General features: G+C 38.4%; 1 protein-coding gene across 1 annotated transcript in view; it reads left to right on the forward strand.

The window, feature by feature from the left end:
* LOC149792484 (1-phosphatidylinositol 4,5-bisphosphate phosphodiesterase delta-4-like) overlaps nucleotides 1-17,587 on the forward strand; it is a 123,878-nt gene that overhangs the window by 43,816 nt on the left and 62,475 nt on the right. Inside the window, exons 8-9 of the mRNA XM_089971074.1 lie at nucleotides 591-684; nucleotides 4,558-4,675. Coding sequence (XP_089827200.1) covers nucleotides 591-684; nucleotides 4,558-4,675 — 212 coding nt within the window. The remainder of the gene's footprint in view (nucleotides 1-590; nucleotides 685-4,557; nucleotides 4,676-17,587) is intronic.

Here is a 17,587-nt window from a genome sequence, read left to right on the forward strand (position 1 = left end):
AAATAGATTCAGTATTCATACACCCTGCTGTCCCTAACACAGTCTACTTATTGGCATTTCAAACCATATTGAAGCTCTCGATGTAAACAAGCAGACAGTCTGCTTGCTGTCCTTTTCTGGTTTCTAGAAGTCTTTAAGTGAAAACTGCATCCAATATTTCAAATGTTTTGTTTTAATATTTCTAAAAGAAATTGAACAATTAAAATGGAGGAACTCTTGTATAAATATGTTCAAAGAGATATTAGTCCAAACTTTGTGGAATTATTGAGATTATTGAAGATGGTGCAGTATATCGTTCCTGTTATTTGAAAACATAGACTCATCCATGAAAATATGTCAGCCATGTTACTAAAGAAACTCCTGCTTGATTCAAAATGTCAACAAGCTGACAGTGTTTGGAACCCCCCAGGCAAACAATCATGTTAGAAATTATAAATTGGTGATTGAAATCATTTAGTTTTAGTCGTTTCTTATATCCTTGATGTATTTTATTTTAAAATTGGTAATAAGTTCAAACAAACAGGAGGGTGTGTGAACACTGTAGATAGATATAAGGTGAAGCTTACTTTTGTGTATATGCTTATTTATAGGAAGAAAACATGACAGAGACAAATTGCAGAGAACTGATAACTGTCTATGAGCCACTAAAAGAAAACAAAGAACTGGAACGTATGTCATTCATAGGTGAGTGCTATTTACCTGTAATCATTACTTTGCATGCATGTGCTGTTCACCTGTCAATGTGTGTATGTTGAAAAGATTGCTAGCAGCTTGCTGTGAGTCAGTGGTTCTTCACAGAGTCCTACAAGGTTCTTTTTTCTCCACCAGATGTTCTGTCAGCTAGGTATAGCTTATCATGTGCTGAAAAATGACATTAAACCCACAACAGCAACAGCTATTTACCTGTCATCATTACACGTGGCATGAGGCATTGTGGGCCACAATGAAGAAGTATAACATGGGTCAAAAGTTAATCAATACCATCAAGTAGCTGTATGCCAAGGCTACCAGTGCAGTATGTTCCCAAGGTTCTGTGGGGGACTGGTTCCAGATAACAATGGGAGTGCATCAAGGCTGTCTCCTGTCACCCATGCTTTTCAACATCTACTTAGAGCACATCACGAGGGAAGCCCTGGAAAACCACTGTGGGACAGTCAGCATTGGAGGGCGTAACATCACCAACCTCCGCTTTGCAGACGACATTGATGGGCTGGCAGGCAGTGAAGACAAGCTTGCCACCTTAGTGAAGAACCTGGATGAAACATCTTCCAGATTTGACATGGAGATAAGCTCTGAGAAGACAAAGCTGATGACAAATAGTGGCAAACAAATCTCAGCCAAGATTAAAGTCAGAGGACATGAACTGGAAACAGTGAGCCAGTTCAAATATCTTGGTTCCATAATCACTGAAGAGAGATCAAGAGCAGAAATTTTGTCAAGAGCAGCACAAACAATGGCAGCTATGTCAAAGCTAAGACCCATCTGAAGAGACAAGAATATCTGTCTGAAAACTAAAATCAGACTATTGCGAGCTCTAGTTATCTCAGTCTTTTTGTACTCATGTGTGGCATGGACCCTGACAGCAGAATTACAACGAAGAATCCAGTCACTTGAAATGAGATGCTACAGAACCATCCTTAGCATCTCTTACATGGACCACATCACAAATGAAGAAGTGCATAACACCATCAGGTACAAAGTAGGCCAATATGAGGACCTCCTCACCACTGTCAAAAAGAGAAAGCTGAAATGGTATGGCCATGTCACTAGAGCCAACAGTCTATCCACAACAGTCATGCAGGGCAGCATCCAGGGTGGCAGAAGGAGAGGTAGACAGAGAAAAAAGTGGACTGACAACATCACAGAATGGACCAGGAAAAGTTTTGTGGAGACACAGGCATTGGCACATGATTGAGACAAGTGGAGGGAACTGGTCAGATGTTCAGCAGCACAGTGCCTCGACGACCACACTAGGTCATGAGACTGATGATGATGATGATGATGATGATGGTTATATTTTTGCTACTGTGAAGCTACACCATTGTAAGGGAGATCCCCCCACCTCCTACACACTGTTAACATAGTATGTCCTAAGAAAACATTCCTATCAAAAGTGACTCAGCAGTTGCAGACAAATTGTCTAAAATAGGTTATCCACCCAGTTACTAAGGAAATCAGATTGTCGCTAGTGGAGCCACCCTGGACAAAACCTTGAGGGATCATATGCTAACAAGCATTTGATTGAAATTTATTTGGCTATGTTTGAAGATGAAAATAGGTTTTCCAAATAGTTTCTGCAGAGGCCACACCATTACTAGTAGAACCACCCTAAAAATAACTGTTCCAACAAATATTTCTACATGTTTGAAAGAGACTAGCTCACTCATTATAAAGGACAAGTTATAAATACCACCATATTGGCCAATTCTGCACGTTGGGTAATTCTGCGCAACGATATGTAATTTCTGTAAGCATTGGATTACATTCTATTCTGGGTCAAAGATCCATTTGTATCAAGAAAGAACAATTGCAGTTTAATTAAGAAAAGTGATATTCATAAAGTGTACAAAAATATCCGGCATTTCGACTTGAAATGCATATGAAAATGTGATTTCTAAATGTCAAAATGAAGACCCACTCCATGACCTTCTTGAACCAGTAACCCATAAAATCTGATTTTCTGTGTATCTTTTAGAATCATACAAATGAATACATTTTAATCCAAGTTCCATTTGTGCAAGAAATTGTCCCACATGTACAAAATCGTAATATCATCTGTTTCAAAATTCATTAGTAATTTTTCCCCATCAGCAAGACATTGTAAACACATAACATATTATTCATTGTTGTTTCTCTTCCACGTAATAGATTATTTTTTTATAAAAGGTTGAACTTCACTAACTTTTTTCACAAGATCGGTTTTGTTTGCTTAATATATTTTGCCATTTATTGGCATTATTATGATGAATTCTGTAAACCTAGCTATAAATCTGACTCAACTGAAATGCTGACAAAACAGTCCAAAGTAATGCATTTCATTTCTATTGCCTGATTAATAAATATTACATCTTTTCAACACTGTGTGCAGAATTGGCCCACACATCACGAGTCAGGAAAACATGGTGGTGGTATCCCCTGTGTCCAAAATTAATATTATTTTGAACAAAATATTCTGGTGACAATTGCTTCGTTTCAAATGGTAAACATTGGGTATATTTTATTTTCGTCAATGGGTCAAATTCGGTATGCGTTTTGCTTCAGTATTGGAGATGGAAACCTTAAGTGCGCAGAAATGCCCGACAGCATTGTAGGTTTTTGTACTATGGTTTCTAAGAAAGACATGCTGTTGCTAGAGGTGCTACTCCAAATATAATTGTGATAGAACATATCCTAAGAATCATTCCATCCAAGGTTTATCATAATTGGCTTAGCTTTTTTGAAGAAGTTGAAGATGGGTTTCCCATATGGCTGCTATGAAAGCCAAGCCATTGTTAGGGTAACCACTGTTGACAACAATTTTTTTTATTGCCTGTCCTATGAAACATTCCTATAATTTTTAACTAACTGGCTCAGCCATGTTAGACATGAAATTAAAAAAAAAACTTAGAATTTGTTGCAAAGAAAATCACACCATTGCTATGGAAGCCATCCTAGAAAAATTAAGTTTTCCATTTTGTTTGTTATGGGAACCTCATGACTGATAGTGGAGTCACTCAGAGAACAATTTTGGTAAAACATGTCCTGAGGAACATTGATACCAGCAGTTTCTGAGAAATTGAAATAGCAGTATCGACAGACACCAGATGCCCAATACCACATGCCAGATGCAGTTCCATGCATAAGCCCACTTGGCCTTAAAAGTTGGTGAGCTAAGACCCTATCATGACATGATATCTGTGTTATTTAGGTTAAGATACCCGTTTGTCACATGTATAATAAGAACCTATCATGACGATATCTGTGTTATTTAGGTTAAAGTATCCATTTGTCACATGTATAATAAGAACCTATCATGACATGATATCTTTGTTATTTAGGTTAAGATACCCATTTGTCACATGTATAATAAGAACCTATCATGACATGATATCTTTGTTATTTAGGTTAAAATACCCATTTGTCACATGTATAATAAGAACCTATCATGACATGATATCTGTTATTTAGGTTAGGATACCCATTTGTCACATGTATAATTGATCCCATCATGTCACATGTATTCAAGACAAAGCCAGAAGGTTAATATAACTGCAGTGGCATCTGCATGGACTTTGCTGTTAGTTCACTACACTTCCCTGCAGTTTTGTTATAAAAAATAATATTTTCTATCATGGGGTAGATCATATCTTCAGTTTGTATTCATTTCAAATGAAGTTTATGAAATTCTTTGAATAATTTAATTAATTTGGTTGTTACAATTGGATTTTTTAAAACTTTCTTTATAAATTTCATTGAAATTAGCACTCATATAAAATCATCTGTATCTAATTTGTGGAAACATATCTTGAGGAAAGCAAAAATCAACTTTTAGTAATATATTTAATGTTCTTTCTCCAGGTTTTCGACATCTTTTGATTTCTCCAACTCAGCAGTTGTTTATGCGGCATCATCAAAGAGTGTATCAGGATATGACGCAGCCCATGACCAATTACTTCATCAGTTCTTCACATAATACGTAAATTTTGTTTTTCTTTTTACATTATGAATTTGTACGAGTGGTGAATTGGTGTGTGTCCCATTAGTCTTGTCTTTGTGAATTGGTGTGAGTGTCCCATTAGTCTTGCCTTTGTGAATTGGTGTGAGTGTCCCATCAGTCTTGCATTTGTGAATTGGTGTGTGTCCCATTAGTCTTGCATTTGTGAATTGGTGTGAGTGTCCCATTAGTCTTGCATTTGTGAATTGGTGTGAATGTCCCATTAGTCTTGCATTTGTGAATTGGTGTGAGTGTCCCATTAGTCTTGTCTTTGTGAATTGGTGTGAGTGTCCCATTAGTCTTGCCTTTGTGAATTGGTGTGTGTCCCATTAGTCATGCCGTTGTGAATTGGTATGAATCTCCCATTAGTCTTGCCTTTGTGATTTGGTGTAAGTGTCCCATTATAGTCTGTCAATACAAACCCGTTTGTTTGTACCCCCTACTGATTTAAATAATGGAAACCTTTAATGTGATAAAAAGTGCAAGGAACTTAGTCAATTCAATAATTGATTTATAGTTTCTAACCTGACTGTGAGTAGAGTGGCCCTAACACCGTCATCATCTGCGCGTTTCATGCTTAACAGAAGTTTTCAATGTAATAGACAGACATGCTCGAATACATTTCCAGTTCCTGGACAAGTCCATTTTCAGCAAATGGGTGTGTCACGACTACAGATGTACATACATAAGTCGTCTGCTTTCCGATTTTTACAATGTCAAATCAAGCAAAGGAAAATAATGACAACGTCAAATTTGCTTTTCACGTGGATTTAACAAGCGGTTTAATTTCTATGTTCATGTGTGCAAAGGGATACAATTCAAACTCTCAACATAATGGTTTCCAAACAGGATGAACTACGTCATTATGTTGTCTGATGGAAATAAACTTGCCTATAGTGTATGCAATATGGTACCGTGTTAGTATGGAAAGTCTGTTAAGTATGAAAAGGTGCAAGGGATGCCAGCATTAGTGCCATTCTGGTCATAGTCAGGTTAGAAATTATAAATCAATGATTCAGTTGACTTAATTCTGTGCACTTTTAAATGTTTTCGTTATTAAAATCGGTAGGGAGGTACAAACAAACAGTGATGTATAGTCAGACTGTAGTCTTGTCTTTGTGAATAGGTGTGAGTGTCCTATTAGTCTTGCCTTTGTGAATTGACGTGAGTATTCATTTAGTCTTGCCTATGTGAATTGGTGTGATGGTGTGAGTGTCCCACTATTCTTGCCTTTGTGAATTGATGTAAGTGTCCCATCAGTCTTTCCTTTGTGAATTGGTGTGAGTGTCCATTTAGTCTTGCCTTTGTGAATTGGTGTGAGTGTCCATTTAGTCTTGCCTTTGTTAGGCATTGATATTGCTTTTCTGATTGTGATAGTGTCAGTGAATACAGGATCTTAAAATAGCATAAATGCAGTCAAGGTCTATTTAGAGTCATAGAGAAAGATAGCAACAAGACAAACCTTTATTGGCAGCTCCAGTGGCTTAGTGGTTAGAATGTCTGCCTCAGATGTGGGAGGTCATGGGTTCGATCCATGGCCGAGTAATACCAAAGACTTACAAAAATGGTACTAACAGCTGCCTCGCTTGGTGCTCAGCATTAACAGGTTAGTGTTAGGACTGGTCGGCCTGGTGTCAGGATAATGTGACTGAGTGGGATGTCTGCGGCATGATGCCCCAGTGCTAGACATCACTGTAAACTGCCACACTGCAGACATTGTAGCATTATGACTGATTTTTTTATAAAGCTACATTAAAAATCCAAATCACACACACACACACACAAACCTTTATCACCAACAACATACCATATGTACTGGCTTATATTTCAATTCAAACTGCAAACAACATAGACCCCTGATCTAACATAGTATATTGCACCTGCAGATCAGGGTCTATGTTGTTTGTTTTACTGATTACTCCTAATAAACTGCACAGACCCAGATCTGTGATCTGCTCACACATTATTTGATAGCAGATCTGGGTCTGTGCAGTTTGCAGTTGGACTTGTCTTATAAGCGAGTATGTATGATACTATTTTAGGATCTAGACTGTATGTAGCTTTGTAACATGTAATTGCATGTTTCCTTGAACAGCAGTGAATTGTAGCAAAGTTAATCATTGGAAGATTTTGCATACCTTGATCAAAAAAAGATTGTACAAATATGTAATATGTTTATCTGAATATTTCTTAAAGTAATTTGAAGAAAAACAGTCCTGACCTCTGGTGGGGAACTTTTGTGTTTGTTTAAATGCAAATTGTTTCATGACCTCAGGTGGGGTATTTTGCAGTTTGTTGCAGGCTGTGTCACAACCTCTGGTGGGGTATTTTACCATTTGTTGCAAACTATGTCATGACCTCTGGTGGGGTATTTTACCATTTGTTGCAAACTGTGTCGTGACCTCTGGTGGGGTATTTTACCATTTGTTGCAAACTGTGTCGTGACCTCTGGTGGGGTATTTTACTATTTGTTGCAAACTGTGTCATGACCTCAGGTTGGGTATTTTACTATTTGTTGCAAACTGTGTCATGACCTCAGGTTGGGTATTTTACTATTTGTTGCAAACTGTGTCATGACCTCTGGTGGGGTATTTTACTATTTGTTGCAAACTGTGTCATGACCTCAGGTTGGGTATTTTACTATTTGTTGCAAACTGTGTCATGACCTCAGGTTGGGTATTTTACTATTTGTTGCAAACTGTGCCATGACCTCTGGTGGGGTATTTTACTATTTGTTGCAAACTGTGTCATGACCTCGGGTTGGGTATTTTACCATTTGTTGCAAACTGTGTCATGACCTCAGGTTGGGTATTTTACTATTTGTTGCAAACTGTGCCATGACCTCTGGTGGGGTATTTTACCATTTGTTGCAAACTGTGTCATGACCTCGGGTTGGGTATTTTACTATTTGTTGCAAACTGTGCCATGACCTCTGGTGGGGTATTTTACTATTTGTTGCAAACTCTGTCATGACCTCGGGTTGGGTATTTTACCATTTGTTGCAAACTGTGTCATGACCTCGGGTTGGGTATTTTACTGTTTGTTGCAAACTGTGTCATGACCTCTGGTGGGGTATTTTACCATTTGTTGCAAACTGTGTCATGACCTCAGGTTGGGTATTTTACTATTTGTTGGAAACTGTGTCATGACCTCGGGTTGGGTATTTTACTATTTGTTGCAAACTGTGTCATGACCTCAGGTTGGGTATTTTACTATTTGTTGCAAACTGTGTCATGACCTCTGGTGGGGTATTTTACCATTTGTTGCAAACTGTGTCATGACCTTGGGTTGGGTATTTTACTATTTGTTGCAAACTGTGTCATGACCTCTGGTGGGGTATTTTACTATTTGTTGCAAACTGTGTCGTGACCTCTGGTGGGGTATTTTACTATTTGTTGCAAACTGTGTCATGACCTCTGGTGGGGTATTTTACCATTTGTGGTAAGCTGTGCCATGACCTCGGGTTGGGTATTTTACTATTTGTTGCAAACTGTGTCATGACCTCTGGTGGGGTATTTTACTATTTGTTGCAAACTGTGTCATGACCTCAGGTTGGGTATTTTACTATTTGTTGCAAACTGTGTCATGACCTCTGGTGGGGTATTTTACTATTTGTTGCAAACTGTGCCATGACCTCTGGTGGGGTATTTTACTATTTGTTGCAAACTGTGTCATGACCTCGGGTTGGGTATTTTACCATTTGTTGCAAACTGTGTCATGACCTCAGGTTGGGTATTTTACTATTTGTTGCAAACTGTGCCATGACCTCTGGTGGGGTATTTTACCATTTGTTGCAAACTGTGTCATGACTTCGGGTTGGGTATTTTACTATTTGTTGCAAACTGTGCCATGACCTCTGGTGGGGTATTTTACTATTTGTTGCAAACTGTGTCATGACCTCGGGTTGGGTATTTTACCATTTGTTGCAAACTGTGTCATGACCTCAGGTTGGGTATTTTACTGTTTGTTGCAAACTGTGTCATGACCTCTGGTGGGGTATTTTACCATTTGTTGCAAACTGTGTCATGACCTCAGGTTGGGTATTTTACTATTTGTTGCAAACTGTGTCATGACCTCGGGTTGGGTATTTTACTATTTGTTGTAAACTGTGTCATGACCTCAGGTTGGGTATTTTACTATTTGTTGCAAACTGTGTCATGACCTCTGGTGGGGTATTTTACCATTTGTTGCAAACTGTGTCATGACCTCGGGTTGGGTATTTTACTATTTGTTGCAAACTGTGTCATGACCTCTGGTGGGGTATTTTACTATTTGTTGCAAACTGTGTCGTGACCTCTGGTGGGGTATTTTACTATTTGTTGCAAACTGTGTCATGACCTCTGGTGGGGTATTTTACCATTTGTGGTAAGCTGTGCCATGACCTCGGGTTGGGTATTTTACTATTTGTTGCAAACTGTGTCATGACCTCTGGTGGGGTATTTTACTATTTGTTGCAAACTGTGTCATGACCTCTGGTGGGGTATTTTACCATTTGTGGTAAGCTGTGCCATGACCTCTGGTGGGGTATTTTACTATTTGTTGCAAACTGTGTCGTGACCTCTGGTGGGGTATCTTACCATTTGTGGTAAGCTGTGTCATGACCTCAGGTTGGGTATTTTACCATTTGTTGCAAACTGTGTCGTGACCTCTGGTGGGGTATTTTACCATTTGTTGCAAACTGTGTCATGACCTCTGGTGGGGTATTTTACCATTTGTTGCAAACTGTGTCATGACCTCTGGTGGGGTATTTTACCATTTGTTGCAAACTGTGTCATGACCTCTGGTTGGGTATTTTACCATTTGTGGTAAGCTGTGCCATGACCTCTGGTGGGGTATTTTACCATTTGTTGCAAACTGTGTCATGACCTCTGGTGGGGTATTTTACCATTTGTGGTAAGCTGTGCCATGACCTCTGGTGGGGTATTTTACCATTTGTTGCAAACTGTGTCGTGACCTCTGGTGGGGTATTTTACCATTTGTGGTAAGCTGTGTCATGACCTCTGGTGGGGTATTTTACTATTTGTTGCAAACTGTGTCATGACCTCTGGTGGGGTATTTTACCATTTGTGGTAAGCTGTGTCATGACCTCTGGTGGGGTATTTTACTATTTGTTGCAAACTGTGTCATGACCTCTGGTGGGGTATTTTACTATTTGTTGCAAACTGTGTCATGACCTCTGGTGGGGTATTTTACCATTTGTGGTAAGCTGTGCCATGACCTCTGGTGGGGTATTTTACTATTTGTTGCAAACTGTGTCGTGACCTCTGGTGGGGTATTTTACCATTTGTGGTAAGCTGTGTCATGACCTCAGGTTGGGTATTTTACCATTTGTTGCAAACTGTGTCGTGACCTCTGGTGGGGTATTTTACCATTTGTTGCAAACTGTGTCATGACCTCTGGTGGGGTATTTTACCATTTGTTGCAAACTGTGTCATGACCTCTGGTGGGGTATTTTACCATTTGTTGCAAACTGTGTCATGACCTCTGGTGGGGTATTTTACCATTTGTGGTAAGCTGTGCCATGACCTCTGGTGGGGTATTTTACCATTTGTTGCAAACTGTGTCATGACCTCTGGTGGGGTATTTTACCATTTGTGGTAAGCTGTGCCATGACCTCTGGTGGGGTATTTTACCATTTGTTGCAAACTGTGTCGTGACCTCTGGTGGGGTATTTTACCATTTGTGGTAAGCTGTGTCATGACCTCTGGTGTGGTATTTTACTGTTTGTTGCAAACTGTGTCATGACCTCTGGTGGGGTATTTTACCATTTGTGGTAAGCTGTGTCATGACCTCTGGTGGGGTATTTTACTATTTGTTGCAAACTGTGTCATGACCTCTGGTGGGGTATTTTACCATTTGTGGTAAGCTGTGTCATGACCTCTGGTGGGGTATTTTACTATTTGTTGCAAACTGTGTCATGACCTCTGGTGGGGTATTTTACCATTTGTGGTAAGCTGTGTCATGACCTCTGGTGGGGTATTTTACTATTTGTTGCAAACTGTGTCATGACCTCTGGTGGGGTATTTTACCATTTGTGGTAAGCTGTGTCATGACCTCTGGTGGGGTATTTTACTATTTGTTGCAAACTGTGTCATGACCTCTGGTGGGGTATTTTACCATTTGTGGTAAGCTGTGTCATGACCTCTGGTGGGGTATTTTACCATTTGTTGCAAACTGTGTCATGACCTCGGGTTGGGTATTTTACCATTTGTTGCAAACTGTGTCATGACCTCTGGTGGGGTATTTTACCATTTGTTGCAAACTGTGTCATGACCTCTGGTGGGGTATTTTACCATTTGTTGCAAACTGTGTCGTGACATCTGGTGGGGTATTTTACTATTTGTTGCAAACTGTGTCGTGACCTCTGGTGGGGTATTTTACCATTTGTGGTAAGCTGTGCCATGACCTCGGGTTGGGTATTTTACCATTTGTTGCAAACTGTGTCGTTACCTCTGGTGGGGTATTTTACCATTTGTTGCAAACTGTGTCGTGACCTCTGGTGGGGTATTTTACTATTTGTTGCAAACTGTGTCGTGACCTCTGGTGGGGTATTTTACCATTTGTGGTAAGCTGTGCCATGACCTCTGGTGGGGTATTTTACCATTTGTTGCAAACTGTGTCATGACCTCTGGTGAGGTATTTTACCATTTGTTGCTAACTGTGTCATGACCTCGGGTTGGGTATTTTACTATTTGTTGCAAACTGTGTCATGACCTCTGGTGGGGTATTTTACCATTTGTTGCAAACTGTGTCATGACCTCGGGTTGGGTATTTTACCATTTGTTGCAAACTGTGTCATGACCTCTGGTGGGGTATTTTACCATTTGTTGCAAACTGTGTTATGACCTCTGGTGGGGTATTTTACCATTTGTTGCTAACTGTGTCATGACCCGGGTTGGGTATTTTACCATTTGTTGCAAACTGTGTCATGTGCTGCTTCAGATGATGTATATAAACATATTTTCTCAGAAATCTCTTTTACATTCAAGGAAATGTATGTGCATGGGTTACTTTTCTATTCATAAATATTAAGAACATAGTTTGTCGCTTCAATATAGTAAGCCAGGCAGTAGCATCTCTTGTCTTAATGCAATATAGTAAGCCAGGCAGTATCATCTCTTGTCTTAATGCAATATAGTAAGCCAGGCAGTAGCATCTCTTGTCTTAATGCAATATAGTAAGCCAGGCAGTAGCATCTCTTGTCTTAATGCAATATAGTAAGCCAGGCAGTAGCATCTCTTGTCTTAATGCAATATAGTAAGCCAGGCAGTAGCATGTCTTGTCTTAATGCAATATAGTAAGCCAAGCAGTAGCATGTCTTGTCTTAATGCAATATAGTAAACCAGGCAGTATCATCTCTTGTCTTAATGCAATATAGTAAGCCAGGCAGTAGCATCTCTTGTATTAATGCAGTATAGTAAGCCAGGCAGTATCATCTCTTGTCTTAATGCAATATAGTAAGCCAGGCAATAGCATCTCTTGTCTTAATGCAGTATAGTAAGCCAGGCAGTAGCATCTCTTGTCTTAATGCAATATAATAAGCCAGGCAGTATCATCTCTTGTCTTAATGCGATATAGTAAGCCAAGCAGTAGCATCTCTTGTCTTAATGCAAAATAGTAAGCCAGGCAGTATCATCTCTTGTCTTAATGCAATATAGTAAGCCAGGCAATAGCATCTCTTGTCTTAATGCAGTATAGTAAGCCAGGCAGTATCATCTCTTGTCTTAATGCAATATAGTAAGCCAGGCAATAGCATCTCTTGTCTTAATGCAATATAGTAAGCCAAGCAGTAGCATCTCTTGTCTTAATGCAATATAGTAAGCCAGGCAGTAGCATTTCTTGTCTTAATGCAATATAGTAAGCCAGGCAATAGCATCTCTTGTCTTAATGCAATATAGTAAGCCAGGCAATAGCATCTCTTGTCTTAATGCAATATAGTAAGCCAGGCAATAGCATCTCTTGTCTTACTGCAGTATAGTAAGCCAAGCAGTAGCATCTCTTGTCTTAATGCAATATAATAAGCCAGGCAGTAGCATGTCTTGTCTTAATGCAATATAATAAGCCAAGCAGTAGCATCTGTTGTCTTAATGCAATATAATAAGCCAGGCAGTAGCATGTCTTGTCTTAATGCAATATAGTAAGCCAAGCAGTATCATCTCTTGTCTTAATGCAGTATAGTAAGCCAGGCAATAGCATCTCTTGTCTTAATGCAGTATAGTAAGCCAGGCAGTAGCATCTCTTGTCTTACTGCAATATAGTAAGCCAAGCAGTAGCATCTCTTGTCTTAATGCAAAATAGTAAGCCAGGCAGTAGCATCTCTTGTCTTAATGCAATATAGTAAGCCAGGCAATAGCATCTCTTCTTAATGCAGTATAGTAAGCCAGGCAGTATCACATCTTGTCTTAATGCAATATAGTAAGCCAGGCAATAGCATCTCTTGTCTTAATGCAATATAGTAAGCCAAGCAGTAGCATCTCTTGTCTTAATGCAATATAGTAAGCCAGGCAGTAGCATCTCTTGTCTTAATGCAATATAGTAAGCCAGGCAATAGCATCTCTTGTCTTAATGCAATATAGTAAGCCAGGCAATAGCATCTCTTGTCTTAATGCAATATAGTAAGCCAGGCAATAGCATCTCTTGTCTTAATGCAGTATAGTAAGCCAAGGAGTAGCATCTCTTGTCTTAATGCAATATAATAAGCCAGGCAGTAGCATGTCTTGTCTTAATGCAATATAATAAGCCAAGCAGTAGCATCTCTTGTCTTAATGCAGTATAGTAAGCCAAGCAGTAGCATCTCTTGTCTTAATGCAATATAATAAGCCAGGCAGTAGCATGTCTTGTCTTAATGCAGTATAGTAAGCCAGGCAATAGCATCTCTTGTCTTAATGCAATATAGTAAGCCAGGTAATAGCATCTCTTGTCTTAATGCAGTATAGTAAGCCAGGCAGTAGCATGTCTTGTCTTAATGCAATATAGTAAGCCAAGCAGTAGCATCTCTTGTCTTAATGCAATATAGTAAGCCAGGCAGTAGCATGTCTTGTCTGAATGCAATATAATAAGCCAAGCAGTAGCATCTCTTGTCTTAATGCAATATAATAAGCCAAGCAGTAGCATCTCTTGTCTTAATGCAATATAGTAAGCCAAGCAGTAGCATCTCTTGTCTTAATGCAGTATGCAATATAGTAAGCCAGGCAATAGCATCTCTTGTCTTAATGCAATATAGTAAGCCAGGCAATAGCATCTCTTGTCTTAATGCAGTATAGTAAGCCAGGCAGTAGCATCTCTTGTCTTAATGCAATATAGTAAGCCAGGCAGTGGCATCTCTTGTCTTAATGCAGTATAGAAAGCCAGGCAGTAGCATCTCTTGTCTTAATGCAATATAGTAAGCCAGGCAGTATCATCTCTTGTCTTAATGCAGTATAATAAGCCAAGCAGTAGCATCTCTTGTCTTAATGCAGTATAATAAGCCAGGCAGTAGCATCTCTTGTCTTAATGCAATATAATAAGCCAGGCAGTAGCATGTCTTGTCTTAATGCAATATAGTAAGCCAGGCAGTAGCATCTCTTGTCTTAATGCAATATAGTAAGCCAGGCAGTAGCATCTCTTGTCTTAATGCAGTATAGAAAGCCAGGCAGTAGCATCTCTTGTCTTAATGCAGTATAGTAAGCCAGGCAGTAGCATCTCTTGTCTTAATGCAGTATAGAAAGCCAGGCAGTAGCATCTCTTGTCTTAATGCAATATGGTAAGCCAGGCAGTAGCATCTCTTGTCTTAATGCAATATAGTAAGCCAAGCAGTAGCATCTCTTGTCTTAATGCAGTATAGAAAGCCAGGCAGTAGCATCTCTTGTCTTAATGCAGTATAGAAAGCCAGGCAGTAGCATCTCTTGTCTTAATGCAATATAGTAAGCCAAGCAGTAGCATCTCTTGTCTTAATGCAGTATAATAAGCCAAGCAGTAGCATCTCTTGTCTTAATGCAGTATAATAAGCCATGCAGTAGCATCTCTTGTCTGAATGCAATATAGTAAGCCAAGCAGTATCATCTCTTGTCTTAATGCAATATAGTAAGCCAAGCAGTAGCATCTCTTGTCTTAATGCAGTATAATAAGCAGGCAGTAGCATCTCTTGTCTTAATGCAATATAGTAAGCCAGGCAGTAGCATCTCTTGTCTTGATGCAGTATAATAAGCCAAGCAGTAGCATCTCTTGTCTTAATGCAATATAGTAAGCCAGGCAATATCATCTCTTGTCTTAATGGAATATAGTAAGCCAAGCAGTAGCATCTCTTGTCTTAATGCAGTATAGAAAGCCAGGCAGTAGCATCTCTTGTCTTAATGCAATATAGTAAGCCAGGCAGTAGCATCTCTTGTCTTAATGCAGTATAATAAGCCAAGCAGTAGCATCTCTTGTCTTAATGCAATATAGTAAGCCAGGCAATATCATCTCTTGTCTTAATGCAATATAGTAAGCCAGGCAGTATCATCTCTTGTCTTAATGCAATATAGTAAGTCAGACAGTAGCATCTCTTGTCTTAATGCAATATGGTAAGCCAGGCAGTAGCATCTCTTGTCTTAATGCAATAAATTGATGACTGTTCATTATGCCATTTGGTGTTACTTGTTAATATATGAGCAATTTTCAATGCATAGATTATTTTTTCATCATATTTAATAATATTCAAGCTGATAATTCAGATGTATTAAATATGAATGAATCTAAACTTCTATTCATCTTTGATGAACTATTTTTAAGATTACAGTTTGGTATCTTGCATAACACTGATTTTTTTAAATGGCGAAATTCATGGTCAGATATCACAGCAGGCCTACTTTATTTTGAAAAGTTCCTCTCTATAACTATCAAGCAAGTACTCTCCTTGTTGAATCCAATGAAAACAGCACTGAGGAGATCAACATATCGATGAATAACAATGACTGGGTTCAATCAAAGTAGCACTGCTGCCAAACTAGGACACAGTGTGCTTCTTTTCACTTGTTTACTTATGTTAGCTAATGGTTAACCCTTGCCAAAAAAGCAATCCTGTGGTACACTGATGCTTATAACTACCATATATACACGCATAGTTTTGTATCCTCATATACTACTCTTTGCAAAGGAGGACAAAATGATGGTTTATTCATTACATCATATTTAAAACAGCAGCTAAATCAATTGCTGCCAAGAGTCTATGATTTTTTAATAAAATTTGTGACAAAACACCACAATATTTCTTTATGGCAATACACTGATTCAGAGGTTTTTCTGCTTACACATTAGTTTGACATCAACAGAAATACAACAAGCAGATTATGAAATAGTGATTACTCATTTCTATCCTCCAGTTTATTTTTGGAAATGGATGGAATTGCCTATCCAGGTATCATAGATACTTCCTTATAAGTCGAGTCTAACTACAAACAACAAAGATAACAATCTGCCATAGAATAATTCATCTGCAGAAACAAACTGCAAAAATCCAGATATGCCGGCGCATTATGTGATGGTAGATCTGGGTCTGTACAGTCCTAAGACTAATCTCTTAGTGCCAAGTGAGGCAGCTGTTAGTACCATTTTTAGAAGTCTTTGGTTTGACTCTAACAGGGTTTATTTGCTCCATGCAAGAAAGTTATTTTAACATAATCAGTTATTACTGGTGTTTACTATTAATAACTATAAAATCAATGGACAGAAAGGGATATAAAAATTATACAATATACTTTTAATATTGAAAATATCAAGGAAAATATTGCAAGACTGCAGGACATATAAATTAAATGTAATAAATCTTATACAGTCTTATATACCGTAACTGACTGTCATAAACTAACCTCAAAGGTATGAAGACTCTGATCCTTTTTTGGGTAACACTGGAATTTCAGAGACAACCTTTTCAGTGAAATAAAACTGAATGAAGTAAAGATATCTTTGCAGCTTCTTTTTGACTCTGATTTCTGTGTGATTTCATTATGGCACAGCTGTGGTGTTTACTTGGTTCACCTTACAGACCATGCCTTGGTTGTCACACTTTAAGCATATAATATGTAGTTGTAGTTGTAGGGTTTAATGCCATTTTTCAGCATATGATAGGCTATACATGGCGGCCAGTATAAAAGGGACCAAATCTTTGCAGACAACTCCATGTTATGGTAAACTTCTAGCAACAAGAATGTAGTGACACATTCCTGCATACTTCTGGCACACATTTCACATAGACTTATTTGTGTGCTTGAACCTTATGACTAACTTTCATGTCTGTAAATTTAACATTTGTTATTCATTTTGATGAACAGATGCAGATTCAGGTAACCAGATTCAGATTAAAATAGCCAGATTCTGATTAAAATAGCCAGATTCAGATCAACATAGCAATATTCTGATTCATATAGCCAGATTCAGGTTGAAATTGCCAGATTCAGATTCAAATAGCCAGATTAAAATTCAAATAGCTAGACTCAGATTCAGGTAGCCAGATTAATATTCAGATAGCCAAATTAATATTCAGATAGCCAGATTCTGATTCAAATAGCTAGACTCAGATTCAAATAGCTAGATTCAGATTCAAATATCTAGACTCAGATTCAAATAGCCAAATTAATATTCAGATAGCCAAATTAATATTCAGATAGCCAGATTCCGATTCAAATAGCTAGACTCAGATTCAGATAGCTAGACTCAGATTCAAATAGCTGGATAATTATTCAGATAGCCAAATTAATATTCAGATAGCCAGATTCTGATTCAGATAGCTAGACTCAGATTCAAATAGCCAGATTCAGATTCAAATAACCAGATTAATATTCAGATAGCCAAATTAATATTCAGATAGCCAGACTCCGATTCGAATAGCTAGACTCCAATTCAGATAGCTAGACTCAGATTCAAATAGGCAGATAATTA

Source organism: Sinohyriopsis cumingii, chromosome 9 (assembly GCF_028554795.1).
Source record: "Sinohyriopsis cumingii isolate HCF-2022 chromosome 9, ASM2855479v2, whole genome shotgun sequence".
Taxonomy (NCBI): Eukaryota; Metazoa; Mollusca; class Bivalvia; order Unionida; family Unionidae; genus Sinohyriopsis; species Sinohyriopsis cumingii.